At 38.5% G+C, this 25,746-nt stretch overlaps 1 protein-coding gene across 1 annotated transcript in view; it reads left to right on the top strand.

The window, feature by feature from the left end:
• Window positions 1-25,746, top strand: part of DHX33 (DEAH-box helicase 33) — a 97,622-nt gene that overhangs the window by 47,088 nt on the left and 24,788 nt on the right. The window contains exons 9-10 of the mRNA XM_053707510.1: window positions 5,492-5,619; window positions 5,915-6,118. Of these exons, the coding sequence (XP_053563485.1) occupies window positions 5,492-5,619; window positions 5,915-6,118 (332 nt within the window). The remainder of the gene's footprint in view (window positions 1-5,491; window positions 5,620-5,914; window positions 6,119-25,746) is intronic.

The raw sequence follows: 25,746 nt of genomic DNA on the forward strand, positions 1-25,746 counted from the left end.
GTCTTTTGCATAATCTGGACGTAGTCCGTGCCTTGAAGTTTTACTTACAGGCTACTAAAGATTTTCGTCAAACATCTGCCCTGTTTGTTGTTTACTCTGGACAGAGGAGAGGTCAAAAAGCTTCGGCAACCTCTCTCTCCTTTTGGCTTCGGAGCATAATACGCTTAGCCTATGAGACTGCTGGACAGCAGCCCCCTGAAAGGATTACAGCTCATTCTACTAGATCTGTGGCTTCCACCTGGGCCTTTAAAAATGAGGCCTCTGTTGAACAGATTTGCAAGGCTGCGACTTGGTCTTCGCTTCACACCTTTTCAAAAGTTTACAAATTTGACACTTTTGCTTCTTCGGAGGCTGTTTTTGGGAGAAAGGTTCTACAGGCAGTGTTTCCTTCCGTTTAAGTTCCTGCCTTGTCCCTCCCATCATCCGTGTACTTTAGCTTTGGTATTGGTATCCCACAAGTAATGGATGATCCGTGGACTGGATACACTTAACAAGAGAAAACATAATTTATGCTTACCTGATAAATTTATTTCTCTTGTAGTGTATCCAGTCCACGGCCCGCCCTGTCCTTTTAAGGCAGGTCTAAATTTTAAATAAACTACAGTCACCACTGCACCCTATGGTTTCTCCTTTCTCGTCTTGTTTTGGTCGAAAGACTGGATATGGCAGTGAGGGGAGGAGCTATATAGCAGCTCTGCTGTGGGTGATCCTCTTGCAACTTCCTGTTGGGAAGGAGAATATCCCACAAGTAATGGATGATCCGTGGACTGGATACACTACAAGAGAAATAAATTTATCAGGTAAGCATAAATTATGTTTTTTTTCTTTCATGATTTAAAAAGAGCACATCTATTATCCAATTTGCTTCATTCTCTTGATATCCTTTACAGAAAAGCATATCTTGATATGCTCAGTAGCCGCTGATTGGTGGCTGCACATAGATGCCTCGTGTAATTGGCTCACCCATGTGCATTTCTATTTCTTCAACAAAAGATATCTAAAGAATGAAGCAAATTAGATAATAGAAGTAATTTGGGATGTTTTAAAATTGTATTCTCTACCTGAATCATGAAAGAAACATTTTGGGTTTCTGTCTCTTTAAATTTTGATTCCTGATAATATGCCACAATTTTCAGATTGAGAAGATATTTTCTGAGGTAAAGCTATGTATCTAAAGACGTTCCCTTATTTGCTATGGGTTCATCTGTATTTAAAGGGACATGATACCCAAACATTGAAGCATTTAAAAGTGAGCAGCATAGCTGTCAAAAGCTGACTGAAAACTATCATTTAAACATGTGTAAAAAGGAAGATATTTGACCTAAAATTTTCCTAAGTATTCACATTTCATTGTAAAGGAACTTTAAGCAGCCAATCAGGATACTTGTCCCAGGGCTTGCAAGGGAGTGTGCATCTGGCATGTGCAGGCGCAGTCATGTCATTTCACTATTCAGTTTAAAGAAGTTTACTATGAAATATCACAAGATTTCAGTGAAATCTCATGAGATCACAGCAAAGCAATGCATGACCTCAGCACTGCTGATGCTGATTGGCTATTGTTGGGTTTTCTTTTGTCTTCAACTTGCAGCTGGACAGTAGCTGAATTATAATTGTTAAAATGGAGAGAATTGGACCGAGCGCTACAATGGGGCCTTAAGCTTACTAACAGTTAGCCTCCTAGTAGGCTGATAATAGTACTAATATGAAAAGGTGAGAGTAAGCGCTAAAAGAGCTTAAAAGGCTAACAAACTTGTGGCTAAATCTTACAATTTATTACCTTCGATAAAGGCTAAACATAAAATATCACAATAAAACCACAATAACACAATAAAATTAGAAACATGGATCCATGTCTAACTACTAAAAACAAAAGTACATAATAAAATCTCCTGGGAGATGCGAATTACAGTGGGAGTGTTGACACTCCTTGATGGTGATACACAAGTGTGGGAAGTAGAATAGAAATGCAAATACTAATACTTATAAGCAAAGTTATAAACCATAAAACGATTCCAAACTCACAATGTCAATCAAATATAAAGTCAATCAAAAATGGTGAAAAAATAGTGGAAAAAGTAAAATGTGAATGTTCGTATTAAACCGTGGGTGTGTCCTCCAACGTTGCTGATGGGTAGTGAGAGATCTATAGTCAAATGTAGATGTTAGATGAAGTTGTAAAAAAAATGAGTAAAGATGAGTGAAAAATACAATTCAACCTTTAGGCAAAGGTCATTTAGAACCAAAATACAAAAAACAAAAAGCAAAAAATAGAAAAAATAATAATAAATGATAAAATCCACTTTGGTAAAATCATATATGAAATGTAGCAATCCAAAAAAAAAAGAGTTCGTGTTAGTTGTGTGCAAAAAATGGGGGATTAAAACAAATTCTGTGCCCAGTGTGTTCAATGTCCCATCCGATGTTAAAAGTAAAATCACAATAGATAGCAACAAAAAAACCTGTAGGAAAATAAAGAAAAACAAAAATAGTGCAACACTGTATACAATGGATAATAATGGTAATTAAAATCAAGCTCACCAGTATGCCAACGCGTTTCGGCCTAGATTAGGCCTTTCTCAAGACTATACTGTGTAGTGATCTCTGGGAGCTTTAAATAGAGAGTGTGAGAAAACAATTGGTGCCGTTTTGGCGCCAAAATCGGAAAGACTTCCCTTTCCTGTTTGCCCCATTGCATCTCTGGGATGTTTCCTGTGGTTTCTATCCTATTCCCATCCAACTTGTATTAATTGTAAATTAGAGAGCCTCTGTTCTATGTATCGGTCTAGAAATGGCCTTATTGTTCCTAAGGATTATTTGGCAATCATTCCGGTACTCTTCTACAGTGGCTCTATACATCCATTATGTATAGTAATAAACTGTTTGCTGTCTGCGGACTGATTTCCCTTTTTTTTCCCGTGTTGATGTTATTATTAGGGAATGGATGCTTACTTTTGATCAACCTAATCCTTATATAGTCAGAAGCGCTCAAATCGGAAGACACCGGATGTTTACACAGCCGACTTCCGCCTTAGCTCCTTGGATGCGCTCAGATCGGGAGATACCGGATGTTTACACAGCCGACTTCCGTCCTGATTTATTTGCTCCATTACGTTATGGAGTGTGACCGGAAGTGAAGTCATGTCTTCCGGTTTGGCTTCTGGTTGTTGTGGTAGATTACCACATTTGTCAGTTTTATTGTCAATGCCGATTTTGGTTAGAACCTGATATGTCCATATTTAGGCTTTAGCTGCATATGTATGTGCATTTTAAAAGGTAAATCAGAGTGGAATTGTCAAATCAATATATTTAGTAAATTAGTGGGATATATATTCAGAGTCTTCATGATATTATGAAACTTCTTAGTCTGTCACTACTTTGTGGAACGGCTATAATTATCTAGCTTATCTCAATATTTGTAACGATCTCTATTCTGATCTGTTAGTCTATATTAGAAAAAGACAAAATAAAACAAATTAAACCCTGTGTTTGTATATTTCTCACTACCTACTGTTATGGTCAACAGGGGTGAGGTGGATCTGTTATATATATCCTAAAATGGAGTTTTAGAGTTCACCGGAGTTGTTATCTTTCTGTTAAGTGAACCCGTTAGTTATGGGTACACTGAGAGTTTGGAGTCCGGTCACACTCCATAACGTAATGGAGCAAATAAATCAGGGCGGAAGTCGGCTGTGTAAACATCCGGTATCTCCCGATCTGAGCGCATCCAAGGAGCTAAGGCGGAAGTCGGCTGTGTAAACATCCGGTGTCTTCCGATTTGAGTGCTTCTGACTATATAAGGATTAGGTTGATCAAAAGTAAGCATCCATTCCCTAATAATAACATCAACACGGGAAAAAAAGGGAAATCAGTCCGCAGACAGCAAACAGTTTATTACTATACATAATGGATGTATAGAGCCACTGTAGAAGAGTACCGGAATGATTGCCAAATAATCCTTAGGAACAATAAGGCCATTTCTAGACCGATACATAGAACAGAGGCTCTCTAATTTACAATTAATACAGGTTGGATGGGAATAGGATAGAAACCACAGGAAACATCCCAGAGATGCAATGGGGCAAACAGGAAAGGGAAGTCTTTCCGATTTTGGCGCCAAAACGGCACCAATTGTTTTCTCACACTCTCTATTTAAAGCTCCCAGAGATCACTACACAGTATAGTCTTGAGAAAGGCCTAATCTAGGCCGAAACGCGTTGGCATACTGGTGAGCGTGATTTTAATTACCATTATTATCCATTGTATACAGTGTTGCACTATTTTTGTTTTTCTTTATTTTCCTACAGGTTTTTTTTTTTGCTATCTATTGTGATTTTACTTTTAACATCGGATGGGACAATGAACACACTGGGCACAGAATTTGTTTTAATCCCCCATTTTTTGCACACAACTAACACGAACTCTTTTTTTTTGGATTGCTACATTTCATATATGATTTTACCAAAGTGGATTTTATCATTTATTATTATTTTTTCTATTTTTTGCTTTTTGTTTTTTGTATTTTGGTTCTAAATGACCTTTGCCTAAAGGTTGAATTGTATTTTTCACTCATCTTTATTCATTTTTTTTACAACTTCATCTAACATCTACATTTGACTATAGATCTCTCACTACCCATCAGCAACGTTGGAGGACACACCCACGGTTTAATACGAACATTCACATTTTACTTTTTCCACTATTTTTTCACCATTTTTGATTGACTTTATATTTGATTGACATTGTGAGTTTGGAATCGTTTTATGGTTTATAACTTTGCTTATAAGTATTAGTATTTGCATTTCTATTCTACTTCCCACACTTGTGTATCACCATCAAGGAGTGTCAACACTCCCACTGTAATTCGCATCTCCCAGGAGATTTTATTATGTACTTTTGTTTTTAGTAGTTAGACATGGATCCATGTTTCTAATTTTATTGTGTTATTGTGGTTTTATTGTGATATTTTATGTTTAGCCTTTATCGAAGGTAATAAATTGTAAGATTTAGCCACAAGTTTGTTAGCCTTTTAAGCTCTTTTAGCGCTTACTCTCACCTTTTCATATTTGAATTATAATTGTTACCAGAGCACTTACTCTTGTAAGAAGAAATATTGAGGTAAAATATCTTCCTTTTTTACATAGAGATGTTCAGATGATATTTTCATTTCAGCTTTTTACAGTTATGCTGCATTACTTTCAAGTGATTTTAGCATGACTATTATGTCCCTTTAAGGTTTTCTAAAAGTGGTTTTTAGTATTTAGACTTTTCTTTGCATGACCTATATATAAGGTACCCTGTGTACATAATACTCCAATTATCTATAAGCACATAAATGTAAACTTGATCCATTCATTTTTCATATAACGATTATTCTATTTCTAGAGAGATTCTTGTTTTACTTATTTTTATAATTTTCAACTATTAAACCATGTAACTTCTATAGTGCATACGTTGTCTACAAAAGCTTGACATCTTTTCTTGCTTTATATAGAGTCAATGAGGGCGGCTATAGACCAGCTGGACCTATTGGGTGCTGTGGAGAAAAAAGAGGATGAGATTATTCTAACATCACTGGGGCGAAAAATGGCTGCCTTTCCTTTGGAGCCCAAATTCTCCAAGGTAACAACTGATTAATTAAAGGGACACTAATCTCAAAGAATCTCTATATAAATAAGAAAAGTTAGCATTTAACCTAGTGTCAAAAATGTTTTTACATGAAAACGTTTTAGGTATATTTGTTTCAATTTTGAAGTTAACGGAAGTACATGTTTGGTTCATGGGATAGAAGATTAGTGGCTGATCACAAAAAACTTCCAAAGCTTTACTGATGGACTGTTTTTTAGAAAACGGGAAATATTCATGATAAAAACAATATAGTCGTAAAAATGTTAATAAGCCTCTTGTTTTTTTCTAGACCATTCTTCTTTCACCAAAATTTCACTGTACAGAGGAGATCCTGACCATAGTGTCTCTACTGTCTGTGGACAGTGTAATACACAGTCCACCTGCCAAAAGGGACGAAGTGCAAGCAGTCAGGAAGAAGTTTATCTCCAGTGAAGGCGACCATCTTACCTTGCTCAATATCTATCGGGCATTCAGAAACTTGGGGAAGAACAAGGTAATGCCCTTTCTTTAAAGGACCAGTCAACACAGTAGATTTGCATAATCAACAAATGCAAGATAACAAGACAATGCAATAGCACTTAGTCTGAACTTCAAATTAGTAGTAGATATTTTTTCTGACAATTTTAAAAGTTATGTCTTTTTCCACTCCCCCTGTACCATGTGACAGCCATAAGCCAATCACAAATGCATACACGTACCATGTGACAGCCATCAGCCATTCACAAATGCATACACACTTATTCTTGCACATGCTCAGTAGGAGCTGGTGACTCAAAAAGTTTAAATATAAAAAACTGTGCACATTTTGTTAATGGAATAAATTGGAAAGTTGTTTAAAATGGCATGCTCTATCTGAATAATTAAAGTTTAATTTTGATTGAGTGTTCCTTTAATTTCCTATAGGTAAAATAATCATTGAAATCATCTAAATGTAGCTCTCCTTGGTTCACTCTTAAATCCTTTGCTCACCAAGCTTTTTCTGTGTGACCCCCTGCAGTAACAAGTAGTACTTCTTACATTTTGGTACATTTACTACTTTGTATTTGGCTTTTAAAAGTCCGCCCCTTCCTTCACTCAGCGCCCAAAAGAAATTTTAGGGCTATAGACATCAGTGTTTTTAGTAGATTTTTAAAGATTTATTACATATACTGATACAATGTTTTTATATATCTCATTTATCTGCTTGCTGGTTTAACTTTACTTAGAAGGCTTGTTTAATATTCCACAAAAGCTTATCTTTTTTTAAGTTTATGTATACTTATTTTGCAAACTCGATATTATTTTTTTCTTTTTTGTTTGCAATCATGTCTCAGTCTGATCCTGTCCCAGAAGTTACCATATGAACTGAGCTGCCTGAACACGGTTCTACCAAAGCCAAGTGTGTTTGTTGTAAAAAGGCTGATCTAAATTCTTCAGCTCAATTGTTTTGAGAATATATCACATGCTGATAATGTTTTTATGAGTACTAAGACATCCACTGTAGTTCCATCTCAGTCTGTTAAAGGCATTTCTGCAGAAATTAAAGCTTTTATTGCTGCAGCCATAGAGAAGGCTATGACTGCTATACCGCCTTCAAATAAACGTAAAAGGACTTTACAAAGTTTTCACTCTAGTGAATTTTGTACTGACCAACAGCATACTGATGTATCTTCTACTGATGGGGGTTACTCTGATTCAGAGGATCCTTCATCAGAGACAGAAATTGACAAATCTTAATTTATTTTTTTTATTGGAAACAATTTTTTTTTTAAATTAACATAATAGTAATGACAATGACAAGATACAAGTCTTGGGAAAACAGTTATATGACATCACATTTTTAGGCCTGGCTCTTCCAACCCAGGCAACCCTTAGCTATTAGTTTCTTCACATAAGCGCTATGGCTTTGGAGTGCCCACAGAATCTGGAGTGGATAAGTAATGTAGGGACAATGCCAAATTGACTTGATGAAGGGGGTGTCCAGGAATCACCCCTCTCCTGGGCCAGATTGTAAGGCCAAAATGCGATTAATCAAACATTTGTCATCTGTAGTCATATTTGCAAGAATAGCATTTAAACAAAACTGTGCTAAACTGAATTAAAAATATAAAAGGAAGTATAAAGAAAAAAAACAAAGAGCATTATAGCTTTGCACTCTATTATTCTCTGTGTCATCAGTATGTTAGAGTATTGTGTAAGTATCACTCTACTGATTAAAGTGTGTTTGTGTGGCTGGGTGGTCTAGTTGTCCAGTACATGTGTGTCACCATGAGTAAAAGATTCCATCAGGAATTGTATGTCGTGGTATAAAGACAGTTGGCCTAGCATAAAATAATATAATCTTTCCAACAGCAAGTTTTTATTGACTAGATCTTTCCAGTCTGATATGGAAGGCACTTGTGCTGATTTCCACATTCTTGGAAGTAGTTGGTTAGCTGCGTTAAGCATGATTTGAAATAAATGTTTTCTTATTTTGCAAGTAATGTTGGGAGGTTGGCTAAGCATTACTATTTCTGGGCTAGGGGATATGTGTGTGTTTTAAAGTTTTGTTAATGCCCTCGAAAACATTAGACCAGAATATTTTTATATAGTCGCATTCCCACCAAATATGAGAGATATGGCCTTCTTGAAGGCAGTCTCTCCAGCATAGGCCTGAAGATTTTTTTGTAGATATATTTTATTTTAGCTAGTGTCAAGTACCACCTCATCGATATTTTAATGTTAGTTTCTTTTGCTTGGGCACAGTGGCCAGAGTGAGATAGATTTGTGAATCTATGAGCCCAAACTTTTGGAGCTGTAATTGTTTTGAGTTCCCTGTCCCATCCTTTTGTGTATGAGGGGAGATGTGGGAAAGTATTTGAAAGAGTAAGTTTATATAACTTGGAGATCACTCTAGTTATATTCTCCTTGGTTATGCACAAATGTTCAAAAGTCATGAGAGGTCATACTAGGTAATTTTTGAACTTTATCAGAAAATATATAATGTCTCATCTGGTGTATTCGAAACCAAGAAGATAGAAAGGGGTGTTCTAAAGTGTCAAGTTGGTATTTGGTTTTAATATTATTAGTGCCATTTGCCAGTAAGTATATGGGAAAGGACTGTAGAAGCTCTGGGGTGGGAGTATTTTCAGGGTGTAAACCAGGTGCAAATTCTGGGAGTACTTTTCGGGGAGTACTTGCTGGAAAAAATTTTTTTAGATGATTTGCAAATTATCTCCAATCCGAGCAGGTTTCATTGGAAATTGAAGAAGAGGAAATAGAGTATTTATTAAAAAACGCGGGATTCCAGTTTAATCAGTTTAGATTATGTGGGGCAGCCATGGCAGATTCAATTTGAATCCACCTTTTTGAGTTAGGCCCTTCGAATCTACACCATTCAGAAATTCTCTGTAGGGAGATTGCAAGTTTATAGGAGTGGAGGTGGGGGACTCCTAAGGTTCCCTCAGCAGGAAGCCTGAAGAGTGTGTTTTTGTTAATTTATGGAGGTCTAAGTCTCCATATGTAGTCATTTATGATTTTTTGTAGAGTGGCGAGATCTTTTTGAATGCCTGGGATTGGAACCATCTGTAGGATGTATAGGGCTTTGGGTAGCAAGGTTATTTTTGTTGCATGTATCCTGCCTAACCAGGAAATGTTTTTAGGGAGCCAGGTGGAAGTGAGGGTCTGGAATTCTGAGATTAAATTCCTGTAGTTATATTTGCGCAAGTCTGATTTATCCGAGGTTATGTGGATGCCGAGGTATTTTAGATATTTAGTCTGTAACTTAAGGGGGCAAGTCGATTTTAAAATATCTAGGGATTGATTTGAAAGGTTGATGGGCAGGTACTCCAATTTGGTCATATTCACTGAGAAATTAGATACATTTCCAAATTGTGCCAGCTCAGAGAGGGCAAGTTGTAGGGTGGTGATGGGGTTCGTGAGTGTTAGGAGTATGTCATCCGCAAAGATAGCTAGTTTGTGTGACTGGTTTTCGATATTGATCCCTTGAATTTGTTTAGTCTTATTTTGATGGCCAAGGGTTCTAGTGATAAAATAAAGAGGAGTGGGGAAAGGGGACAGCCCTGTCTGGAACCATTCGGAATTTCAAATGGGTTTGAAAGAGTGCCATTAATTTTAATCTGTGCTGTGGGGTTGGTGTAAAGAGCCAATATTTTTTGGATGAAAGAGTTGGGAAAGTGGAAGCGTTGCAGGGTCGCGTGTAGGTAGGTCCAGTCAAGACGGTCAAATGCCTTTTTGGCGTCGGTGGATAAAAATATAGTCGGAGTCTTGTTTAGGGTGATATATTCGAGGAGATTGAGGATTTTAACCGTATTGTCTTTGGCTTCTCTATGCGGTACAAAGCCATCTTGGTCCTTGTGTATTATTGAAGGTAAGATTTGATTAAGGCGAGTGGCTAGAATTTTGGCATAAAGTTTTAGGTCTACGTTGAGCAACGAGATCAATAGAATTGTACCCCTGGCTCCTAACTTTTTGGGTTATTCTCCATATATCTATATACAAATCCAACTGTCTGGCTCCTAAAAAATATGCCTGGCTCCTAAATATTCTTACTGGCCCCTAATTTTTTAACATATTCATCAAGCACTGGCCTAAAGTTTGCGGATGTGTTTGGGGGTTTGCCGGGTTTATCTATGACAGAAATATTGGCTTGTAGCATATTATCGGGGAATGGGTGGAGTTCAACAGCGACGTTAGGTGCGGGATTAGATGTTTTGCAAATGTTTCATAATAAAGACCCGTGAAACCGTCGGGGCCTGGGGCTTTATTTTGTTTTAGATGTTTTATTGCATCCTCTATTTCGGAGGATTGAATATGTCAGTCTAAAAGTTTGCATTGTTCTGGAGTTAGTTGTGGGATTGGTATATTATCTAAGTACTTATTGCAAGATTGTAGGTGAGTTTGGGATTTCCTGTGCGGAAAGAGATTGTAAAGTTTGTGGTAGAACTTTTTAAACTCCTTGGCTATGGATTTAGTGTCTTCAAAATGATTGTCGTGGGGGGGATTTAATGGAGTGAATGTAGGTTTTCTGCTGTTGCCTCTTTAGGGTTCTAGCTAAAAGTGTCCCTGGTTTATTCCCTTCTCTGTAGAAATTTTGTTGAAGATAGAGTAATTGCCTCTGTGATTTGATTTGTAGTATAGTGTTAAGCTTATCTCTTTTTAGTTTGATTTGTTCTAGAATTGTGTTATCTGAAGGGTGAACTTTATGTGCATAATATAGGTTGGCAAGGTCTTTAGCTAGAAGTTCTACTTCTTCTCTATTTTTTCTTTTAATTTGTGCTTTGGCTTTAATTCCCCTCATGATGCTTTTGTGCGCCTCCCAAAGGGTGGCTATATCAACGTCTGGGGTGTTATTTAAGGAGAAGTATGATTTTATATGTTTAGAAAAGAGTTTTATCTGTATTGGGTCTAATAATAAGGATTCGTCCAATCTCCATTGGAAGGTTCTAAAGGGTGCTGAAGGCCACCTGATAGTGCATGTGACTAAAGAATGATCTGACCAGGATGTGTGTTTTATGTTGGAATGTTTTATATGAGATAGGACTAGATGGTCTACTAATATGTAGTCTAGCCTGGAATAATTACGGTTGGCATGTGAAAAGAATGTGAAATCTGTTTTTTGGGGGTTTAAATACCTCCAGACATCATGCAAGATACTATTAAGGTTTGGAATTTTAGCTCTAGTGCCTGGGTTTGAGCAATCAATTAAGGGGTTTAATGGGAAATTTATATCTCCTTTCATGATTAGGGAACCCTTAGCTTTTTTAACAATTGAATCCGTTATTGAAGCGATAAATCTATCCTGTGTGTTGGGGCATATACATTCACCAGGGTCACTGGTTTGCCATAAAGGAGACCTTTTAAACATAAATATCTCCCTTCCTTGTCTGAAATAATTTGTGTTTTGGTGAAAGGGATGGATTTGTGAATTAGGATACTAACTCCATTGATTTTTTTATTTGGGTTGGTACTGTGGAAGTGTTGGGGGTAGTGCGGTGAAAAATATTTGTGGAGGTTTTTTTATTTAAAGTAAGTTTCTTGGAGCATTAAGATATGACCCCTCTTTTTTGGAGGTCTAAAATGGCCATTCTCCTTTTGTTGGGGCAGTTTAGACCCTTGGAGTTTTGTGTGAAAATGGTGAGGTCTTGTGATGAGTGAGAACCCATTAGGTGAGGATGGTGTTAAATGTGCTGGTGTAGCTGATGAAATAGGACAAAATAAAAGTAATAGAAAAAAGAGAGGAAAAACACAATAAAAGGTACATTTCTTAACCAATACTTAGTGAACATATTCCTGTGTTATAGGAGATAATCTCCCAACTGAGTGAGAACAAGAAAACAACTTCTAACAATTAACATTTAAGGCCTCGGGGTAGTGGTGCTGACAGTTTTGTGATCTGAGGTAATAAAGAAAATCACAAAGGTAACCTTAATACGAGAAAATTAAAATAAATACCATTCTTGAGGCTGTTGAAAAAAGGTAAATTAGGCATCTGCCAAGGTTTAAACATAGTCTGAAAAGTCACCACTTGAGGATGGCACCATTATAAGGTGGTAAAAATAAAGTTAGAAAAAAATGCGTGATTTGATCAGCTTTCATCCCTTTTCTTCCGGTGAGTGGATAGGAGGGGATGAGGGTTTCTGTGTTTTCTTTTGAAAGACCTGTTTCCATTCCCTCCTTTGTGGTAAGGGAGCGGCTTTTCTCAGTCTGGTTTGATCTTCTAGGTGTGTAATAGTCTCCTCTACTGGGGGAGTTGGGATGTCGAGTTCCTTAAATGGGATATCCTTGATGGAAAAACAGGTGTAGCGTCTACTTCTCCAGAGGATAATCAGGTGAAACGGAAATCCCCACCTATAGGGAATATTCATTTTCCTCAGAAGCATTGTGAGTGGTTTAAGTTCTCTCCGTTTTGAGAGCGTTCTCTGAGATAGATCTGCGAACATCTGTATATCTGAATTTTCATATCTAATGGGTTGTTGTTCCCTTGCTAGTTTCATTAACTCTTCTTTCACTTGAAAGTTGGTGATGTGGACTATGACGTCCCTTGGCGCTTGGCCATCTTGCGGCTTGGGGCGTAGAGCAATATGAGCTCTGTCAATATCAATTTTTGATGGAGTTTCTTCCTTCTTTAGACCACTAAAAAATTCTTGTAGATATTGTTCTAGGTCCGAGGGTGGAACAACCTTCGGGATTCCCCTCAGCTTCGATTTTCAGCATCGTCCATTTTATCCTCTAGTTCAGAGATAGTCAAATCTTGTTTTTGAATGATATTGTGGAGATCAGAAATAGCTTCCGCATGCATGTCTTGGGTGTTTTCAAGAGACTCGACTCTGTGGCCTATTTCTGAAATGTCTTTTTTGAAATCGGAAATTTCGTCCTTAATACACTGTTTAACTTGAGAAATTAATGAGGAAAAGTCTTTTCTCTTGTAAGGTGTATCCAGTCCACGGATCATCCATTACTTGTGGGATATTCTCCTTCCCAACAGGAAGTTGCAAGAGGACACCCACAGCAGAGCTGTTATATAGCTCCTCCCCTAACTGCCATATCCAGTCATTCTCTTGCAACTCTCAACAAGCATGGAGGTAGTAAGAGAGAAGTGGTGAAATATAGTTAGTTTTTTCTTCAATCAAAGATCATCATCGGTTTCTCAGGTTTGCCTTCCTAGACAGGCAATACCAGTTTGTAGCTCTTCCCTTTGGGTTAGCTACAGCCCCAATAATTTTTACGAAGGTTCTGGGGTCGCTTCTGGCGGTCCTAAGGCCGCGGGGCATAGCAGTGGCCCCTTATTTAGACGACATCCTGATTCAGGCGTCAAACTTCCAGATTGCCAAGTCTCATACGGACATAGTGTTGGCATTTCTGAGGTCGCATGGGTGGAAGGTGAACGAGGAAAAGAGTTCTCTATTCCCCCTCACAAGAGTTTCCTTCCTAGGGACTCTGATAGATTCTGTAGAAATGAAAATTTACCTGACGGAGTCCAGGTTATCTAAACTTCTAAATTCCTGCCAGGTTCTTTATTCCATTCCTCGCCCTTCGGTGGCTCAGTGCATGGAAGTAATCGGCTTAATGGTAGCGGCAATGACATAGTGCCGTTTGCACGCCTACATCTCAGACCGCTGCAACTATGCATGCTCAGTGGATGGGGATTACACAGATTTGTCCCCTCTACTAAATCTGGATCAAGAGACCAGGGATTCTCTTCTCTGGTGGCTATCTCGGGTCCATCTGTCCAAAGGTATGACCTTTCGCAGGCCAGATTGGACAATTGTAACGACAGATGCCAGCCTTCTTGGTTGGGGTGCAGTCTGGAACTCCCTGAAGGCTCAGGGATTGTGGACTCAGGAGGAGACACTCCTTCCAATAAACATTCTGGAACTGAGAGCGATATTCAATGCTCTTCAGGCTTGGCCTCAGTTAGCAACTCTGAGGTTCATCAGATTTCAGTCGGACAACATCACGACTGTGGCTTACATCAACCATCAAGGGGGAACAAGGAGTTCCCTAGCGATGTTAGAAGTCTCAAAGATAATTCGCTGGGCAGAGATTCACTCTTGCCACCTATCAGCTATCCATATCCCAGGTGTAGAGAACTGGGAGGCGGATTGGGAACTCCATCCTGAGGTGTTTGCACAATTGATTCATCGTTGGGGCAAACCAGAACTGGATCTCATGGCGTCTCGCCAGAAAGCCAAGCTTCCTTGTTACGGATCCAGGTCCAGGGATCCCAAGGCGACGCTGATAGATGCTCTAGCAGCGCCCTGGTCTTTCAACCTGGCTTATGTGTTTCCACCGTTTCCTCTGCTCCCACGTCTGATTGCCAAGATCAAGCAGGAGAGAGCATCAGTGATTTTGATAGTGCCTGCGTGGCCACGCAGGACCTGGTATGCAGATCTAGTGGACATGTCATTTTTTCCACCTTGGACTCTGCCGTTAAGACAAGACCTTCTACTGCAAGGTCCTTTCAATCATCCAAATCTAATTTCTCTGAGGCTGACTGCCTGGAGATTGAACGCTTGATTTTATCAAAGCGTGGCTTCTCCGAGTCAGTCATTGATACCTTAATACAGGCACGAAAGCCTGTCACCAGGAAAATTTACCAAAAGATATGGCGTAAATATCTTTATTGGTGTGAATCCAAGGGTTACTCATGGAGTAAGGTCTAGATTCCCAGGATATTATCCTTTCTCCAAGAAGGTTTGGAAAAAGGATTGTCAGCTAGTTCTTTAAAGGGACAGATTTCTGCCCTGTCTATTCTTTTGCACAAGCGTCTGGCAGATGTTCCAGACGTTCAGGCATTTTGCCAGGCTTTAGTTAGAATCAAGCCTGTGTTTAAACCTGTTGCTCCGCCATGGAGCTTAAATCTGGTTCTTAAGGTTCTTCAAGGAGTTCCGTTTGAACCTCTTCATTCCATAGATATCAAACTTTTATCTTGGAAAGTCCTATTTTGGTAGCTATTTCCTCGGCTCGTAGAGTCTCCGAGTTATCTGCTTTACAATGTGATTCTCCTAATCTGATCTTCCATGCGGATAAGGTAGTCCTGCGTACCAAACCTGGGTTTTTACCTAAGGTGGTATCTAACAAGAATATCAATCAAGAGAGTATTGTTCCATCTTTGTGTCCTTATCCTTCTTCAAAGAAGGAACGTCTATTACACAATCTGGACGTGGTTCGTGCTTTAAAGTTTTACTTACAAGCTACTAAAGATTTTTGTCAAACATCTGCTTTGTTTGTTGTCTACTCTGGACAGAGGAGAGGTCAAAAGGCTTCGGCAACCTCTCTTTCTTTTTGGCTAAGAAGCATAATCCGCTTAGAAAAGAAGATAAAAGAAGGCGCCAACATAGTGCGGTTACCAATGAGATGGGACACGCAATGCAAATAAAACCAAATACTCACAGGATAAAGGACACTTGAAAAGTGTCACAAGTGCCTCCTGGACCCTCAGAGTTGTCCAGCTAACTCCCACTCCACTGTGGTGGTAAGGTTCCGCTCGTCTCTGCCAATTTGGGTAGCTACGCTGGTGGTCTTGGCTCCCAGCCAATTTTCAAAAGGACTGACTTGCGGTCTGCTCAGATCAAGATATCCAATTCAGATCCGTGTTCTCCAAAGAGGAGTGATACAGCAAGGCAAATGGTATTTTGTATTTTGTATTGTGATGGCAAAATACACTGTTACCAATATAGATGTCAGAAAAAGAAAGTTCGTGGCTGCAATCTTAAAATAAATAAGACTTTATTTACACAACGTTTCTCGGTCTGTACGTGACCGTTTCCTCAGGTGCAAAAGTGTATAATGAAACACATAAAAAACCACGAACTTATAACAATTAGTACGGCGTCTTCAAATGCATACCGCGCATGTACGTAGGTGTGTCCCCATGCTGGGAGTTCCATTGGCGTATACTGTCCAATGGGGTGCTTATAGATACACACCTCCATGGTTACGGGAGTGAAGGGATATTAACCAATGCGGTATCAGTAACAAAACCGCACAAGTTAAAATGCCGCAATGGGCTCAAATAATCTAAAAATCTAATATTTAATGAAATATATATATATATATATATAAAAACATTATATAAAATATTAACTACCAGATCGGGCACACCTACTGGCACTGCACACATAAATTCAAATGTTAGCAATTGTGCATTCATTAACTCTTCACATATTGTGTTCATATACAGATGAATGATTTCATACATGAAAAACATTACAAGAAAAATATAAACAAAATGTAAAATCTATATAAAAAATGTATTAAAAATGTATATTCCCCAATGATACGGTTAAATCCACAGTTGCACATGAAAATCTAAATATTCAAACACATTGTTGGAAATAGCCAAATTAGTTACCGTTATCAGAGGGAATGATTTCCTAAAAGTAGATAGAGTTATTAGTGAGTCGGCTTTTCTAAGATAAATGCAAAGGAATTCAAAACACGTCTATACTGAATATCATATTGCCGGAAATTATAATTATATTCCCCCACATATAGACACTATTATAAATGAATAGAAGGATAACCCAGGGATAAATGCATTACCTGCTTACGGCTGCTGTATACCCAGTGTAACGTGTTTTTGAATACAACCTCTCGAGGTATGAGGGGTTCCTAAACTATAATCTTAAATTAACTCAAATTATGGTGCATACATAACGCTTATATAAAAATATAAAAATGTAATGTATTAAATAATACACTATATTATAAACACAAATGGTGCGTGCAAATGCTGTCTTGAGTAAGGAGTGGATAACTTACAAGGCTAAAAAACATCTAGCCTAGAGATAGGTAAATGTAAACTAAAGTGTACTCTAAGTGGATTTCAGAGTTATCACTTACTGGTGTTCAATAATACTCTTATAAAGAGTACTTGTAACTCTGATCAACCTATCTGGCTAGCATATATCCTCTGTACTAAATGAGAAATTCATAATCAAACCAGAGTATAAACTCACATAGATGACAAAGGACATAAAAAATTTAATTTTAACATATCTGACAGTGTGATAATCTAAGTGGGAGGCCTATATAGGAGTATTGGTGCTTGATGTTTAAGGCCTATAGTAAACTATATACAGAGAGGCTTAATATGGATCCTTTAATTGAAGGCAGCCATGTCAATATTTGCGTTTAAGCCACCAGGGGACAAGGTGCGCATCTTCCAAATCCAAAAAGTCTCCCTTTGTCTCAAATGCAAATATCTGTTCCTGCCCCATTTGGGGTTCACTTGTTCTAAAGGGAATATGCTAAACATATTGGATGTATTTGTGTGGCATACATTGGCGTGCCTAGGGACACTATGATTGGCAATATTTTTACTAATATTCCTTAGATGTTCACCCCATCTTTTTTTGAGGGGTCTCGAGGTCCTACCCACGTACTGAACCCCACAACTGCATTCTAACAAATAAACTACAAAGGCCGAGTCACATGTAAAGTGTGTTTTGATATGAAATTTTTCCTTACTAATATAAGACACAAATTCAGTTTTCTTGCTCTTCGTGTATTGGCATAATCCACAATTGGCTCTGTTACATTTAAAAAAACCTGGTTTGCCTAGGAGCCTATTGCCTTTTTGGCTACTTATTTTACTCGTCAAACATCTTTTCTTCATTACAATTTTACTTGGGGCTAGTACATTTTTCAACGTGGGAGCACGTCTAAAAGTGCAGACAGGTGAATTTCCTATACTCTCCCTCAGCAAAGGGTCCCCTGTCAAAATGTGCCAGTGTTTACCTAAAAAATTTTTAATTTTGTTATGGTTGTTGTTGAATTGTGTTATAAATCTGACTTTCTCATTCCCCTTAGTAGATCCTCCAATAGGTATAGTCTCCTTATTCTTGACAAAGAAATCCTCTCTGCATTTGTTTCTGGCTCTCTTGTAGCTATTCTCAATAAGATCTAAAGGGTAATACTTCTCAATAAACCTTTTCTTTAAAATATTCGCTTGTATATCAAAACTGTCTAAATCAGTGCAGTTCCTGCGAATCCTACAAAATTGGTTGTAAGGAATATTCTTTTTCCAAGGTAAGTGGTGGTTGCTTTTATAGTTCAAATAACTATTAGCATCCACCGACTTAAAAAAGGTTTTGGTAGAGATATTGCCTATGCTATCCCATGATAAAATGAGATCCAAAAATTCTATACTAGTCACATCTATTTTAGAGGTGAATTTCAGGCCTAATGAATTATTATTTAGACTATCCATAAATTTCTGAGCCAGTGAGGTTTCCCCCTCCCAGATGAACAGGAGGTCATCTATAAAGCGGCCATAGAAGACCAGGTTCGCCCCATATGAGGAAGGATATATGTATTGTTCCTCAAAGAATCCCATAAAGAGATTAGCAAAACTAGGGGCGAACCTGGTCCCCATGGCCGTTCCCCTGATCTGCAAATAAAACTTCTCCTGATATACGAAGTAGTTATTTTTCAATACAAAGGATATACATTCCAATAGAAAATCCCTTTGTTTGACTGGCATGTAGATGTCTCTCTCTAGATAATATTGGATAGCTTCAATTCCCAGATGGTGTGCAATATTGGAATATAAAGCAGAGACATCACAGGTCAGCCAAACCAGGTCTCTCCCTTCTTTTTTAATGTGGGATAACTTATATATTAAGTCTGGTGTGTCTTTTATATAGGATTTTAAAGTAATCACAGATTTTTTTAAAAAGGAATCCACATATTCGGATAAATTACAGGTTAAGTTGTCAATTCCTGATATGATGGGCCTCCCCGGAGGGTCCACCATACTCTTGTGAATCTTTGGGAGGTGATAGTAATATGCCAAATTGGGTGCATAAGGTATTAGATAATCTCTCTCTTTCTTTGTAAGTATTCCCTCTAACCAACCAGCATCAACCATTTTGATCAAACTTGTTAGAAATTTTGCTGTGGGATTGAATGTTAATAATTTGTAATACTCTGTGTCTAAAAGTATGCGATCAGCTTCTTTAATATAATCTTGAATATTCTGTATTACTATCCCCCCTCCCTTGTCAGCCTGTCTAATTAGCCTATGAGACTGCTGGCCAGCAGCCTCCTGAAAGGATTACAGCTCATTCTACTAGAGCTGTGGCTTCCACATGGGCCTTTAAAAATGAGGCTTCTGTTGAACAGATTTGCAAGGCGGCGACTTGGTCTTCGCTTCATACTTTTTCAAAATTCTATAAATTTGATACTTTTGCTTCTTCGGAGGCTATTTTTGGGAGAAAGGTTTTACAGGCAGTGGTACCTGCCTTGTCCCTCCCTTCATCCGTGTACTTTAGCTTTGGTATTGGTATCCCACAAGTAATGGATGGTCCGTGGACTGGATACACCTTACAAGAGAAAACACAATTTATGCTTACCTGATAAATTTATTTCTCTTGTGGTGTATCCAGTCCACGGCCCGCCCTGTCATTTTAAGGCAGGTAATTTTTTAATTTAAACTACAGTCACCACTGCACCCTATGGTTTCTCCTTTCTCTGCTTGTTTTCAGTCGAATGACTGGATATGGCAGTTAGGGGAGGAGCTATATAACAGCTCTGCTGTGGGTGTCCTCTTGCAACTTCCTGTTGGGAAGGAGAATATCCCACAAGTAATGGATGATCCGTGGACTGGATACACCACAAGAGAAATAAATTTATCAGGTAAGCATAAATTGTGTTTTTTAGAAGGAATTGAGTTGAAGAGAGCTGTAGGGATAGTGATATTTCCAAAGGCTTGATCACATTCAGAGTCAGATGAACTTTGATGAGAGACTTGATCTGGTGGATCTGTTTCAGCAGGGTTAAGAAACCTTAGACTCCAAAGTCTTGAAGAAGTTATTAACTGAATGAGCTGGAGTTTTCAGCAGCTTAGAATTTCTGCTGGGTTTATTGCCCTTTTTAGGAGACATTATTAGATTTGGGTAGTTAGTCTTAACTTCTTTACCACCTAGATAGCTTTATAATGGGATACATGATATAGAAGAGATGAGGTGAGCTGTAGAAAGGATCACCTCAGGCTCATGTAATATCCCACTGCTGTGTGAGGGTAATGTCAGTTAAAGGCAAACCTGCACTCTGTTTCTGCCCTTGATTTTGGGAGGGGGCCTAAATCTTAAAGGCTTATACTTGCTTGGCAATAGAGGAGTTAAAAAGCTATATGCCCCCTTGTAGATGTGTTTTCAGGGAGTCGCTATGTCACATCAGGCTTGCAGTTGTGGCGGTTACCCTGTGGGCTATTAGAGGCTTTAACTGATTAATGTCAGCTATGTCTGCATATTGGTTGTTAACTTTATCATTTAGAGCTGCAACAACTAATCCGCATAATCGATAATAATCGATTATGAAAATACTTGTCAACGAATCTCATAATCGATTAGTTGGTTTGCAGTTAGTTGGTCTGTGCACAGCACCAGCTGCTCTACTCCAATGAGCTCCTGCACATGGTATTTTGTTTTATGGTTATGCCCTTAGCCTAAAGGACATCTACATTTTACTTTTCACTTTTTCAGGACACTAAGTTTCTTTTTAAGTTTACAACTACTCCTGTCTTATCTGCAACTCAGAAATAATAGGAGTCATCATTTGGATTGTTTATATTAAATCAGGTGATTTGGGACTATGCTTTGTATGATATAGTGCTGAGCTTATTATTTACACCTAGCCCTAGATTGATGGCATTTGTTATATGAATTGATGGCACTATTACCTTTTTGCACCATTTTTAGCGGATCGCTTGCTATTGCTAATTATATATACACTCTATAGATAAATGTGTAAGGCTGTGTACTGTTCCTGATATATTGGGGCCAATTTATCAATGTCTGTCCGAAATGATATGCTGTAGCGTTTCATGTCCGACAGACATCTCGGCATTAAAAATTGCACGAGCAGTTCACCAGAACTGCTGGTGCAATGCCGCCCCCTGCAGATTTGTGCCCAATCGGCTGCTAGCAGGGGGTGTCAATCCGCCCGATCGGGCGGATTGCAGACCGCAGCCTCAGAGGCAGCGGACCAGTTATGGAGCAGCGGTCTTAAGACCACTGCCTCATAACTGCTGTTTCCAGCAAACCAATTTTAATTAATTGGAATATGTACCAAATTCAACCTCTGTAAGTATATATGTGTTATTTTAAGAGTGGACTAGATATTGTTCCCCTAACATTATAGCTGGTTGTTTACCATTGTATATATATTCAAGATATTTTTATGTCAGAATGAAGTCCAGGCTTACTTTGTTAAGAAGCCCCTTGCATTGGTGGAGCTAACAAAGATAAATAGCCCACTTTGGTGAAATTGACAAAACCCTACTTATGCATCTCAGGTACCTCAACACCATCTGAGCGCCTCTCCTCTGCTGCAGGCAAAATAGCTTGCAAAAAAAGAGCCAGCCTCAGCCAGGAGCATGTGGATATGTTAACATTTTTGCATTTCAATGCAAAGTTTCTGAAAGAGTGAATAACAGAATGTTATGAACAGTGTTAGTTTACCTCTTACTAGTTCCATCTCTTTTCAAACAAACAGTTTGTGGATTTGTTTTGCTTGATTATAAAAATTTGTCCTGCTGCTTAAAAAATTGGACCAACAGTTCTGTTAAAGTAAAGTTGTAAAGTTTTAGTCTGAAGCTTATATTTATAGCACTCAGTATGTGGATTTTATTTTAAATATAGGAAAAAATGATTTATTTAATTTTTATCCGATTAGTCGATTAATCGAAAAAATAATCGGCCGACTAATCGATTATGAAAATAATCGTTAGTTGCAGCCCTATTATCATTGATGGTTCAGGAGCTTCTGCAGCTTATAGCTACTTTGCCGCTTAACCGTTTGAAATTTCTTCCCTGCATCTGGCGTTCCATTGCGCTGTGAAAGAGGAGTTGTGCAGATAACTAAAGTGTAGGCTGCGGCCTACTCCGGTGTGCACCGTGTCTCCTTCGTTTGCTGTGAACCGGTTTTGGAATCGATCAGGCGTTATGGGAGGCTGTTTGAGTTCCACTGCGCTCTTCTGCAAGGCTGTCTCTTGCACTGGATCAAGAAATCTAGCCTACTTGCGATTACGGGCTGTTGCAGGCCTGCAGGAATGTCGGGTTGAGCCGAGGCAGTGGGATGGATGTTGAATTTTAGGTTCGCCCCTCTTCTAAGGTCCCTTGTTCTGGTCAGCGATGTTAGACCTTACATCTCTGTCCTTGTGAGGCTTCAAAATGCAGGGTGGCTAGTGCCAAAAGCTCTCTCACTCAGATAGGGCTCAGGAGCTCAGTTAGAAAGCAGCCATCTCCTAGGCTGGCTAGCTCCGCCCCGACAAATCTTCATTTTTATTTAAAATTGAACATATTCGCTCTCTTTTAAAGGGAGTATTATTTACTTTGGGTATTGAGGAGCCTAAACCTCCTGATGACAAATCTGGTAATCGTTTAAATTCTGTATTTAAAACTACTGTTATTACTCCTGAAGTTTTTCCTATTTCAGAAGCCATCTCTAATATGATTGCAAAAGAATTGTTTAAACCTGGTACCTCTTTTAACCCTTCTTCTAGGTTTAAAAAAAAATATCCTTTACCTGTTGCTAAGGCTATTTCCACTCTTGCTAATCATACTACCATTCCTATGGAAGACAGCACTTCTTTTAAGGACCCTTAGGATAGGAAGCTTGAATCTTATCTTAGAAGTGCATATTTACATACTGACTATATTCTTAGACCAGTTATATCTGTGGCTGAAGTTGCTGCTGCTTTTACCTTTTGGTTAGACAGCTTAGCTCAGCAGTTGTCTTCAGACCCTGAATTATCTAACATTATCCTTTTAATTCAAAACACAAATCATTTTCTTTGCAATGCTATTTTTGATGTTATGAAAATCAACATCCAATCTATGTCTTTAGCTATTCTAACTAGAAGAGCTTTATTGCTTAGATCTTGGAATGCTGACATAGTGTTTAAAACAAGATGACTGTCTCCTTCCTTTTCAAGGTAAAAACCTTTTTGGTTCTCAATTGGATTCTATAATCTCCACTATTACTGGGAGAAAGAGAGATTTTCTACCCCAAGCAAAAAGTCTAAGGGAAAATTTAAAGCTACCAATCGTTTTAGTTCCTTTGGTCAGAATAGAGAACAGAAAACTGCTTCCTCTCCTAAAGCCTCTGGTTCTAATTGGAGACCATCTCCAAATTGGAATAAATCTTAAACCATATAAGAAACTGAATCCAGCCCCAAAGCCTGCATGAAGGTGCGGCCCCCAATCCAGTTATTGTGGTGAGGGGAAGACTAAAGCTATTTCAACAATTTTGGGCAGACTCTGTCCAAAATCAGTGGATTCAGAATATTATTTCTCAAGGGTATCAAATTGGATTCAGAATAAGACCTCCTATGGGAAGATTCTTTCTCACCCATGTACCAAAACACTCAGTAAAAGCCCAAGCTTTTCTGAAATGTGTTTCAGATCTAGAACTCTTGGGGGTAATTGTCCCAGTTCCTCTTCAGGAACAGGGGTTGGGTTTTTATTTAAATCTTTTCATTGTTCCAAAGAAGGAAAATTCTTTCAGACCAATTTTGAATCTGAAAACTTTAAATCAATTTGTAAGAGTCCCAACTTTCAAGATGGTGACTATAAGGACTATTCTGCCTTTTGTTCAGCAAGGTTACTTTATGGCCACAATAGACTTACAGGATGCTTACCTTCACATCCCAATACACCCAGATCACTATTGATTTCTGAGATTCTCTTTTCTAGACAAGCAAGCTCTTCCTGTTGGCCTAGCAACAGCTCCGAGAATATTCTCAAAGGTTCTTGTGCCCTTCTATCTGTAATCAGAAAGCAGGGTATTGCGGTATTTCCTTATTTGGACGATATCTTGATTCTAGCTCAATCTTTTAATTTAGCAGAATCTCACATGACACAACTATTGTCGTTTCTTCGAAGACATGGTTGGAGGATCAATTTACCAAAGAGTTTCTTGATTCCTCAAAGGTCACCTTTTTAGGTTTTCAGATAGATTCTGTGTCCATGGCTCTATCCCTAACAGAAGAGACAATTGAGATTGGTTTCAGTTTGTTTAAACCTTCAGTCTCTATCATTCCCTTCAGTGGCTATGTGCATGGAAGTGTTACGTCTCATGATTGAAGCATCGGACGTAATCCCCTTTGCTTGTTTTCACATGAGACCACTACAGCTTTGCATGTTGCACCAATGGTGCAGGGATTACACTCGGATATCACAACTGATATTCTTAAATCCCAACACTCAACTCTCTCTGACTTGGTGGTTAAACCACCACTTTATTATTCAAGGGGCCTCTTTTGTTCGTCCTACCTGGTCTGTAATCCCCACAGATGCAAGTCTTACAGAATGGGGAGCTGTTTGGGGGTCTCTGACTGTACAAGGAGTTTAGAATCCTCAAGAGGCGAGGTTACCAATCAATATTTTAGAACTCTGTGCTCTCTTCAGAGCTCTTCGGGCTTGGCCTCTATTGAAGAGGGAAACTTACATTCAGTTTTCAGACAGACAATATCACTACATTGGCCTATGTCAATCATCAAGGGGGAACTCACAGTCCCCTGGCCATGAAAGAAGTATCTCGCAAACTTTCTTGGGTGAAATCCAATTACTGTCTAATCACGGTGATTCATATCCCAGGTGTAGAAAATTGGGAATCGGATTATATAAGCCGTCAATCTCTTCATCAGGGAGAGTGGTCTCTCCACCAAGATGTATTCTGTCAAATTGTTCAGAAGTGGGGCTCTTCAGAGATAGATCTGATGGACTCTCATCTGAATAAGAAACTTACCAGGTACCTCTCCAGGTCCAGGGATCCTCAGGCTTAAATGATGGATGCTCTAGCAGTTCCCTGGTCTTACCAGCCTGCTTATATTTTTCCCCCTCTAATTCTACTTCTAAGAGTGATCTCAAAGATCATAATGGAAAAATCTTATGTGATACTAATAGCACCAGCATGGCCTCATAGAATTTGGTATGCGGACCTTATCTGAATGTCCATCTGCTAACTTGGCCTCTTCCTCTAAGACCAGAACTTATGTCTCAAGGTCTGTGTTTCCATCCAGATCTCAAATCACTAAATTTGACGGTGTGGAAATTGAACGTTTAGTCCTCAGTCATAAAGGTTCCTCTGATTCCGTAATTAACACTATGATTCAGGCTCATAAGCCTGTTTCAAGGAAAATCTACCACAAGGTTTGGAAAACTTATATTTCATGGTGTTCTTCACATGATTATTCCTGGCATTCATTTAGGATTCCTAGGATTATTTAGTTCTTCAGGATGGTTTGGATAAAGGTTTGTCTGCCAATACTTTGAAAGGACAAATATCTGCTCTTTCTGTTTTATTTCACAGAAAGATTGATAATCTTCCTGATATTCACTGTTATGTCCAGGCTTTAATTTGAATTAAACCCATTATTAAATCTATTTCTCCACCTTGGAATCTTAATTTGGTATTAAAGACTTTGCAGGCTCCTCATTTTCAGCCTATGCATTCTTTGGACATTAAACTACTTTCTTATATTGTTTCTTTTAGCCATCTCTTTGGCTAGAAAAGTTTCTGAATTGTCTATTCGCTCTTGTGAGTCTCCTTATCTGACTTTTCATCAAGATAAAGCTATTTTGTGAACTTCTTTCACATTTTTGCTTAAAGGGACATTATACACTCATTTTT

The sequence above is a fragment of the Bombina bombina genome, chromosome 3, assembly GCF_027579735.1.
Source record: "Bombina bombina isolate aBomBom1 chromosome 3, aBomBom1.pri, whole genome shotgun sequence".
In the NCBI taxonomy this organism is placed as follows: Eukaryota; Metazoa; Chordata; class Amphibia; order Anura; family Bombinatoridae; genus Bombina; species Bombina bombina.